Source organism: Quercus lobata, chromosome 9, assembly GCF_001633185.2.
Source record: "Quercus lobata isolate SW786 chromosome 9, ValleyOak3.0 Primary Assembly, whole genome shotgun sequence".
Taxonomy (NCBI): domain Eukaryota; kingdom Viridiplantae; phylum Streptophyta; class Magnoliopsida; order Fagales; family Fagaceae; genus Quercus; species Quercus lobata.
Window position 1 is genome coordinate 37,554,335 of NC_044912.1, and position 10,661 is coordinate 37,564,995.

The window sequence follows — 10,661 nt, forward strand, 5'->3', positions numbered from 1 at the left end:
TAACTACAAGAAAATTCCATTCTTTGACGGAGATATGTGTAAGTTGGATTTTATTGACTGGCTTCTTGATTTGGAAGAGTATTTTAATTTTTGGAAGATTTGTGAGTGAATATTCAAATAGAGTGTAAAACACCTCTGAATGTTTGAACCCTCAATTTACAAATTACCAACACAAGCTTATAATCAAACAATGTATGTGCAGAATATGAAAAAAAGCTAAATCATAATTGGTAAAACAATCTAAACTGAAATTAATCACAACCACAGTAGTAATTAAAAGGCAAAGATTAAGGGAAGAGAGATGCAAACACAAAGACAACACAGCGATGTGTTATCGAAGAGGAAACCGAAGTCCTCGGTGAAAAATCTCTCCACCGCCCTCCAAGCGGTCAATAATTCACTAAAAAATAAAGTTGGGATACATGAATAGCAGAAGACCCTCCAAGCCTAATCTACCCAATACACCTAAGCCCTCCAAACTTCTTACTCTAACAGGGTTACGCCAAATCTTATCTTCTCTAGCTTACCAGATCCTGCAATCTCCCATTGCATCAACCAAAATGAATTAGTCCCTTCCGAACTGCTTCCCAAGTACCAAAATGCCTCCTCACAGACATGGGTATGGTGAGATAAGGATTTGGCTAATATACCTCATAAGGAGGTATCAATGGAGAGGGTGAGAGTAGAGGAATTTGGAGAATCAAAGGATGAAGATTGTGGATGAGTCAATCTTGTTTTTCTTTAGGGTTTCTCTCTCAAAATTCTCTCTGGAAGTTCTTTACATTTCGTGGGTATAAGGGTATTTATAGTAGGGTGAGTGAGGAATGCGAACAGTCAGGTTTCTAACAAACAGGGCATTCTGGCGACTCGAGCTCACGATTGGAACGAGTCACAAGCTAACTACCTAGCCAGTCTGGAAGTTTTGTCCTGTAATGCTCTAGCTAGCGTGACTTTTTAGCTCCCCTGCATGCTTCACACGTGTGCCACCCTTGGCGATTCGCCAGTCGCGAGGCCCTTCTTGAGTGCACACTCTTGAGCTTTTCTTCACACTCTCTCACACACTACCCTTACATGATTCCCACCTAAATATAGGGTTTCTAAATGCTGAATTACAAGCAAATTTGACATGGAATAAAGCCAACAAAATGATTGAATAAATTCAACCTTACAGTGATGAAGAAAAAATGTGGCTTACATCTAATAAATTGGACGATGAAGTAGAAGAATGGTGGGAAGATATTCAAATTGATAGAAAGCGACGAGGTAAGCATCCAATTTGCTCTTGGCAAAGAATGAAAAAGGGTATTAATTGATTTATGGTTTCCTAATAACTATTATGATATACTATATTATATAAGTGTTGATTATAAATCTGTATGTTCATATGAAAAGCATATGTTCAAAACATGGAAGGTCAACCACAAAACCAAAATTATCACAGTCAAGGCCATGTTTCAAGTAAAGGAAAGGGTTTGAGGGTTGAGAAGCAGCAGCCTATTTCTAAAGAAAATTTTGAAATGGTTAAAAAAGATCAAGACTTGCAACAAGTTATTGAATTGAAGATTGAAGATACCACTTGCCAAAAACTTGATGAAGAGGTCAAAAAAAAGAAGGTTGAGCTGATTGTGGATAATGACAGAAATCAAGAGATGGTAATTGTTGAGAACATTGTGGAAGATCCAATTGAGGTTCAATATGAGGATAAGTCCACAACTCACAATTCTTAGGTTTCGGTTGATTTGTTGAAGTAGAAAATTTTAATTTTATTATTAGTCCTTTATTGATTGATGTTGCAAATATATTGAAGGTAGATGAGAATAAATTTTATGCTACACTTTATGAAGAATTCAAGTTTCAAAGCCGGATCAAGTCATTAAAGCATTCAAAGTATTTGTTTATTTGGAGTAGAAGATTTCAGATTTCGACCATCAACTCAAGGATGAGTTTGTTTCAAGTGGAGAGGTTTGATGTAGGACACGGTTTAATATTTAATTTTTGTAATTATTTAACTTTAGTATTTTTATGTAATTTTTGTTATTTTAGGTTTAGGTGATTTATTTCCTTGTTTTAGGTGTTTTTAATGTTTTCAAATTAGGGATTTTATGCTTTCGTAGCCACCTTAGGGTTTGCTAGTCATTACAGTGGCTTTGGTCCTAGATTACAATCTAAGATTTAAAGTACATGGTCTTTTTCTATTTCCTAGTTACAATCTAAAAAGTTAATATAAAAATATGAAATTGACATGGATAAGCATTTGATCTTACTTAACCTCATTGATCTATGCTCGGAGGCTATGTTACAAGGTGGGAAGGTGTTAGGCACCCACCTTGCCCGGTGAAACCGATCTTCTAGACTATGGTGGCCAACATTCATATCACATCATCCAATATGTCAATCAATTTGTATGTTGAATTTAATGTGTGTGCATGTGATAAACCCTAATTCAATTTATTAAGCATGGCATTTGGATTGAAAAATAAACTCTAGTGAATGTGTGTGGATGGTGATATCCTAGATTCAATGATTTAAAAGAATTATGAAACAAACATGTTTTTCATATTTTTGATGCGGATTTAAAATTAAAACTAGTGTTATGCATGAACGTGTGACGGACAATCAAGAACATGTGAAGGACACATAAGAAAATTTAAGAACATTCAAACATATTCAAAAGAATTATCATGCTTTAATCTTAAATTTTTATCATGGCAACATAAACAAACAGTTAGGGAAGAAGATTATACCTTCATGCAAGATCCATATGGTGGAGGAGGGGACTCTTGATGGAGGTTCTAAGAGTGGAGAAAAAGAAGAGTTAGGAGCGGAAGAGTGAGTCTCACTCAATACCTTAAGTCTTAGGAAGACCAAAATATGACAAGACTACTCAACTTCACTAGAATTCAAGAGAAGAGAAGAGAGGGGGATTTTTTGTCTCTTGGAATGAAAGAGATGGGGGGTTTATATAGTAGTGGTGAAGGAAATATGAATGGAAGGCCATTTAATGAGGGTTGACAAAGAATCATGAACCTAGACCTCATTTTAGCCTTGGGGAAAATCTGGTGCATTAAATGGAAAGATTTGTGGGAGTGAGGAGCAAGCCAAAATTCGGTTTTCTCGTAGCTGCTGTAACAGCCTATAGAGCCAACTTTGAAAAATCATATCTGCCTCAATTCTTATCGGAATTGTCTCATTCTTGCGCTCAAATTGAAGCCTTGGATGTCTAGTTTCTGGGAAAAATAACCTCATTCACAGATTCAAAATATTCTGAGAGATATCGATGAAATGGTGAGCAGAGGTCATTTGTTAGAAAATAGTTTCAGCACAATTAACACCAATAGGTCCCCAAATTAGCTCCCAATTAATATTAAATGGCTCCAATCACTCTCATTTCAGACTTAATTGGTTCCAAATTTACTCTAATTAAAAGATAATTGAACAAATTACTCATTGAATAATTAAAACTATCTAGTTAATTAGGTGTGTGCCACCTTACCATAAAATGTAGTTGTAACCAACCAAATTATGACACATCATCGATCTCAAATTGATTATACTTATAACCAATTGAAATCAATTGTTCATAATCACATATAGTCGGACTCAATTTGTGATAGTGCATCTCAGCCATTAAAACTTGATTTGATGATAACTTTCAATCTAATGGTCCGATTAGGGCTCATGACCAGTCGATTTAATCGTTACAACATCAAGATCACTTTAGTGAAATGAGATTAAGGATCTAATGACCAGAATCAAGATACATATTTTCAATGTGAAATTACCATTTTACCCTCCATGTGAGGTTAAATACGGGTTGCAAAATAGGGTGTCAACATCATCAAGAGAGTATCATGTGTGCTTTCTTCAGGCTTCCGTGACATCAAGAGACCATCTGAGGATTACAAGGTCAATTTTGACTATGCCATCTGTTAAGATCAAAATACCGGGAGTTTGGATGTAGTCGTAGGAGATGAAAGAGGATAAATAAATGAAACACTGGGTATGAAAGAAGAAATTATCAATGGCACAAAGGAAATAGAGGCACTGGCTGCACTTCAAGTTCAAGCTACAATTTTCGCTCATTATTGGTGTTTGAGAGGTGATTATTGACAGGCTGAGGAACCAAACCCCTCAAGAGTGGGATATATCTTGGATGAAGAAAAAGTTGAAATTTTTTTGGAAGTGGGGGTGGGGGTATGACTCAGAGGCAAAAAGGGGAATAGAGTAGCTCACAAATGCAAGACACATAACAAATGCAGAGAATGTATGCATTGGCACACAGCCGCACTGACATTAAATTTAAGAGAGGTGCTACATCCACAACATTTTCACAACAAATCATAAGTGGTTGGTTGTTATTAGTTCAAATTTGAATCTAACACTAAGATTACTTTTTTGCCCCAACAATAACAACCAGTAACAACTTACCACTTAGAATTTGTTATAAAAATATTGTGAAAATATTGTGGACATATCATTTTTCTAAATTTAAATCATACATGTCTGTTTAGTAAATAAGTTGTAAACACTTCTCTGAAGTACACCTAAAGGACAGCCCAAGCAAAGACCAAATTTTGCATTCTCTCATGTCCCACATAGGATTGGAACTCATATAGCAGCCTCACCGTGGAAATCAAGAATAGTTTTAAAAAACTGGTACAGTCAAAGTTTTTGATTCAATCAAACGTTAATTACTCTTTTCTAGTGTCAGAGTGAGTACTCAACAGCCATGCATGTACAAGCAATGCATGCCAAATCCAGAATCTCACTTAGATTATCAAAAATAAAATTACAAAGCACCCCAAGACCCAAAAATATCCATGTAATTCACACATTTAATAGGAACAAAAGAAAATTTATAATAAGATCGCAAGAAAATTAAACGCACTTGAACAGAAATTAATTACATCTGACCGGATTTAAGATATCATGGCAAATGACTACCCTCACTATACACTTCTGACGAGAATATGATTTTCTTTGACAAAAAGAACTATCATGTGTAGTAAACTAGCTAGTTTGAGTGACAGAATCAGAATAATTGCACCCGAGATGTACAAGATACACAATAAGCGACAGTCATATTAGAAACTTGAAATCTACAGGTTGTAAGATTAAAGGAGAAAAGATACTTAGGAGTACATACTTCCAGTAGATTTTAATAATATTCAACTTTTAACTTTTAAGCTTCACACTATGTACACATGCAAGTATTAAATTTGGTATTTCACTCATAGAAGTACACAATAACCAGTGATAAATAGCGTCTAACATATCTTCTTCAGCTTCTTAGATTCTTATCACATGGAAGAAAGACTTGAGGTTAGCAAAGGAAATGCAGGCATGTCTATCAGTAATGGGATGGAGATCAATGGAAAAACAGGCATAAATGAAGCAGCAAGGGGTATTTCTTGCTTGGTATACCATGTTTTAGGCCTTAGGAAAGTGTTGAGACCTCAGTATAGAAAAGAAACACCAACCAAGAGCTCCATAGTGGCAACTGACATATCCAGAGGAATTCAAGAGTTCAACAAAATAGAGTTTTTTTTTCAATAAACTCACACGCCACAAGCAAAACTGCATGCTCAACAAAATAGAGTTAAACAGCTAGAGATGGGATATTTTGGGCATAGCCAAAGAGATGACTCTCCAATTAGCTGCCCGAAGCATACCTTTAGTTTATGAGAAATATATGCAAATACTTAATAGTCTATGTCAAATGCATCCCATCAAAAGCCAAAGAGATGACTCTCCAATTAGCTGCCCGAAGCATACCTTTAGTTTATGAGAAATATATGCAAATACTTAATAGTCTATGTCAAATGCATCCCATCAAAATTTGTATCACTTCTAGTGCATGATGGATTGGCACTGCTTAGATAATGATGATGTCAAAAATCGTCAGTAAGTCACACAGTCCTCACGTATTTAAGACAAAACTTGCGCAACACAAAAAAAGAAGACCTTAGGAGAGTACCGGTGTAGTACCAGAACTGGGGTAAATTATGCGTACCTTGGTTTGTGAGAGTTTTGGGGTTTTTATAGTAGTGTAAAGTTGACATTAGTTTTTTGGCAGAGAGGGTCTTTCCTTGTAGGGAAGATCCTTGTTAATGCGCGTATTTTGGGGATCTTTTTCTTACAGGGACTCATTTGATCAGGGTTATCGTGGGGTATAAGATGTTTCCTTATATATCTATTTGTGGAGCCCAAGCAAAAAGCCACGTTGGATCCGTCAAGAGCTTTTTCACTCCCGTCAGCTTTCTATTATGTCCAAGCAGTCTGGTCGTCCAACTGAGAGCCGTCGGTTTGGGGGCAAAGTCGTCGTCTTCTACATAGTAAAGCTAACGGGTTCTTTGAGTCCGACGGTTTTATGTGAACAAGACTATTGCCTTTCTCAAAATTACCCTAATCAGATATTAACATGAGCTGCTTAGCTATTCACATGAAATTGGGGAACTATTTCAAATACTCCTTTTTCTCCCTATACTTTTTAGATTGGTGAAGAAAACCATACAATAGTAATTGGGATGCAAATTGTAAAAACCAAAGTACTTAACATAGTATCTTATGGCTCAATATCTTTCAACAGAACGAATGTGTTCGGTCCTTGACAGGCAGTCTTGGAAAACCTGCATAGAAGTACCTAAGCATCAGTTTCTCCACAATAGTATATTGAGTTGAAATCATCTGTCAGAATTCAGCTAAAAACAAGAAGAAGAAAAAACGATCTGTCAGATATTGGTCAGTATTTACACAATTGGGACTGGGCAAGATATCAAACAGGCTTCCTAAGTGAAGCTCATATTTAACTGGTCTAGTTGGCAGTTGCTCAAACTTTATTACACTTTTGCAATCCAAATTCAGGCCCGAGTCTAATCCTTCACTTGGCATGGCTTGTGAACGTTAACAAACTTGACTCATATTCTTAACTTGTTCCTAAACATGAAATACTTACAATATACTGACCTGACTACATCTTACTTTTAAAAATTCAATCTCCACTATTTTGACTGTACATGGATCACTCATACCTGCTTAAAACAAGTTTCCTACTTTAAGTCATCTATAGAAAGAGAAAACAGCTAAAGACCTCATCACAAATATGAGAAAAAGATGACATGATATTTTAATGCTCCAAGATGTTCAAGAGCTGCTACAATTCCAGGTTAAAACTGATCTAAGCTCAAACATAATTGAACTCCTACTCAACCAAGCCCAATAGCCCAACACTTGGCTTGGGCTATTCATAGCCCTAGGATTCAAGCACAACTTTTGATTGAGAAATTTATAAATTCAAAATGATTGCAGCCCTAATGTCCACACGTAATTTCAAGTGAAAAAATTGTCAGTACAACAGAAGGGACATGTATAATGTTGCAGGCCTGTCAAGTGATATACTTGTAAATGTTTGCTTTACATGATAAAATAGAAAGAAAGTATTGAAAAGTACCATCAAAAATCAATCTGAGCACTCTGTAGTAAGTATCAAGCATTTTGCAGAAGAGCATTGGCCTCCTCATTTGAGGAATCGAGCAACCGCAGGTCTTTGATCTCTTCCTGCCATTTCTCTCAGTTTGTTCCTTATGTATCCTACAGAAATAAAATTCAATGTAAAAAAAAAAAAAACAATTGAGGCTGAGCTTTAAAATTTTAAGTACTGTTATATTTTGTAAACTCACATAATCATACGCTCCTCAAATTCGTTACTCAGTTCCTTAAAGCTTGTCTTCCCTGATTCCAGCAGCCCGGACACCTACACAAATAACATATAAAGAGCTTGACAAGAAAATAAAGCTGCAGACTGAAGAGCCGTTACTGGGCTTATGAAGAAGTCATCGCCACCATGTGAATTATGTTTCAGCTTTTAGTTGAGCATAGTATCATCTCAACCTTGTCAGATCCATGGCCATTTCCGATTATGGCAGGTAAATGACTTAAAAAGATAAGCAAACATTGGGTTTTTGCATACAGTATCTAGTTAATAATGCTAGGCCAAAAACGTATTGACCTCTTGTGATAAATTAATTGATTAATTAGCCAAGTTTATTAATTAATCAAATTAACATGCAAAGCGCGTGGTAGCACAAACAAATCATCAATTAAACTAAGTATTCAGCAGAAAATAAATTGACACGGTGATTTGTTTACAAATGGAGAAAAACTTACAGGGCAAAAACCTTACCGAGCGATTTTAAGATCACTACTTCCAAGAATCCACTATTATTAAAACAAGTGATTACAAGTAAAGGAATCCCAGTATCTTATACCAACCTACAGTTAAACCCTTATCCCAATACCCAATTGGACTTATTCTATAGTGACAATCTCTCATTTTCAATGCACGGCTTCCAGTATGTGACTAACCAATTGCACGGATCCCAGTACACGGCTTGATCACCAACTTGAGAAGGATGTTGGTTGCAAAGTTCTTCAGTTCATTACACAATGAAGATCATGAAGTTACTTGGTCACAAAACCCTATGGTGTACAAACACAATAGCTTCTTGAAAAGAATGAAGAACTAGGGCAAATTAGGTTTCCGGTTACATTTTTCTTCATACTTGTGCAACTATGCGTAACTTGTACGGCCCTTAAAATAATCCTTATATATGTTTAGGGTTGTGAGAAAAGCAAACCCAAACATATACTCACGAATTGGATGAAAAACATAACAGAAAATCTAAATTTCATAAACTTCAATAGATAGCCATTTATCGAGATAGCTGTCAAGCCACGGGTTTCAGTAACTTTTAAACCTCGATAGATGCTAGCTATCGAGCTAGCTGTCGAGTTTTAAAATTCTGCACTTTTTGACTTGATTCTTGGACAGATTTGCATGGTTTTAATACTTGAACTTGAAACTTTGTTTCTTGAAGCATTAAACACATCCTAGATCTACCTAATTACAAGTAAAGTGCATTTTGTCAAAGGATTAGCCAATTACATAAAATAGTGACATATATTCCTAACATTGAATCACATATGCCCTAACAAATAAGAATATACAGCTGCATTAAGTTTATTTAGCTACCAGCTGAGTGAAGCGCTCTATCTTTTCTAGAACCTGAGCAATATTAAGTTCCATCTCCTCAGATCCAGCAATGTTGGTCTGAAATTCTTTTCTTCAAACTTTAAAACTACTCCATCTTCTTCCTTCTCTTCCATCTAACAACCATAAAAAATCAGATGCTAACATAATAAAACAAAAGATTTTTTTTTTTTTTTTTTATCTCATAATTTTTGGTATAGGCTTGATAAGAGCGAAGAACGAACACAAAAAGACATACAGCTGGTTTCATGCGTGTCCTCATAACTTCAATCCCTTGACTTTCCATTTGTGCAAATTAAGGTTAATGTTGTAGAGGAGAAATAGATGTTAAGCATGCCACTATTTGTGAAGGAGACGATCGACAAAGCAACATATACGTCAAAACATGCTTGGGAAGCAAGATGGATGGTTTCCGGATTTATTCTTCGAAACTATATACATTCCAAAAGTGATGCAATCAGACTAAAATCATCAACCTTCTCCCAAAAAAAAAAAAAAAAAAAAAAAGAAAAAAAAAAAGAGATCATCAAGAGTTCTTAGGCTAACTCCACCACAAAGTTCTTAAAATCCTATTCATCCATTTTGAAATAAGTGAATTAGGTTTTATCATGTCTTCAACAGTAAAAAAAAAAATTTTAAAAAAAAAGCCAACTATCACCAAAATCCAATCCATTTGTTTCAAAATTGATGGACAAGGTTTTAAGAACTCTAGAGGATCTTAATTCCGTGCAGACTATGCTATTCTATGATAAATATGTCAATAACTACACGTCTGAGCAATTTGCTTTCTAGAATGAAATTAAATGATGGCTTCCTAGCTAAACTAGTAATTATAGGAAGATCCCAAAAGAGGGAAAAAGGCATTCCGTTCCAATCGAGAGCAAACACAAAAATTAATAGAACATACCACAATCTAAGTAGGAATGGGCAATACAATCAGGTTATAAACTATCTTAACAATGTTGATTTACGGAAAATCATTTGGCAAAATTATGGGGGCTGTTTGGTTGCGTTGTTTAAACAACATAACACGCATTTCTACAACACTTTTTCACCCACACGTATTTTCACAACACTTAAACAACGTTACTAGAACAACATTACCAAACCGGAAATAAATTTCCATAAAAGTTCATCACAAAATATCAAGGTGCTGAGACATTAATAATGTAGATAATCTTAATTTTTCATGGATAAGTAATAGGCAATAAGTTTATTAATTTAATTCGTTAATTTACAATCAGCATAAATTTAACTAAAAAAACAGTCAATCTCTTTCGAATGACACAAAAATTTAACTTGTAATAGTGAATAGGAGAAAATCAAAATGCTTCAATTAGTAATCGATTCGTTTTGAAAAATGAGTCAAAGATTTGTAGAAGAAGAAAAGAAAAGAAACAAGAAAATTGATCAAAACCAAGAATAAGACTGAGAGTAATCGATCAAAAATTGAGAGAGAGAGAGAGAGTCATTGTTTTGTTTAAAGTGAAATCAAAATGAAGGCTAAGAATTAAGCAAAAGTGGTGGATTACCTATATATGATGTGCACTGATTGATGTGATACACGCTTTGGTTGTTTGATTTCACTCATCAATTGCTCTATTCTATTTGC

The 10,661-nt window shown here is 35.1% G+C and overlaps 1 protein-coding gene across 1 annotated transcript; it reads right to left on the reverse strand.

The window, feature by feature from the left end:
- Nucleotides 1–6,483: 6,483 nt before the first annotated feature.
- LOC115958838 lies at nt 6,484–10,661 on the reverse strand. Its single transcript, XM_031077081.1, has 6 exons — nt 10,582–10,661; nt 9,288–9,480; nt 9,032–9,165; nt 7,680–7,753; nt 7,451–7,590; nt 6,484–6,629 (listed from the first exon to the last, which is right to left on the reverse strand). The coding sequence occupies exons 3-6, from the start codon at nt 9,083–9,085 to the stop codon at nt 6,583–6,585; spliced, it is 315 nt and encodes a 104-aa protein (XP_030932941.1). The 5' UTR covers nt 9,086–9,165; nt 9,288–9,480; nt 10,582–10,661; the 3' UTR covers nt 6,484–6,582.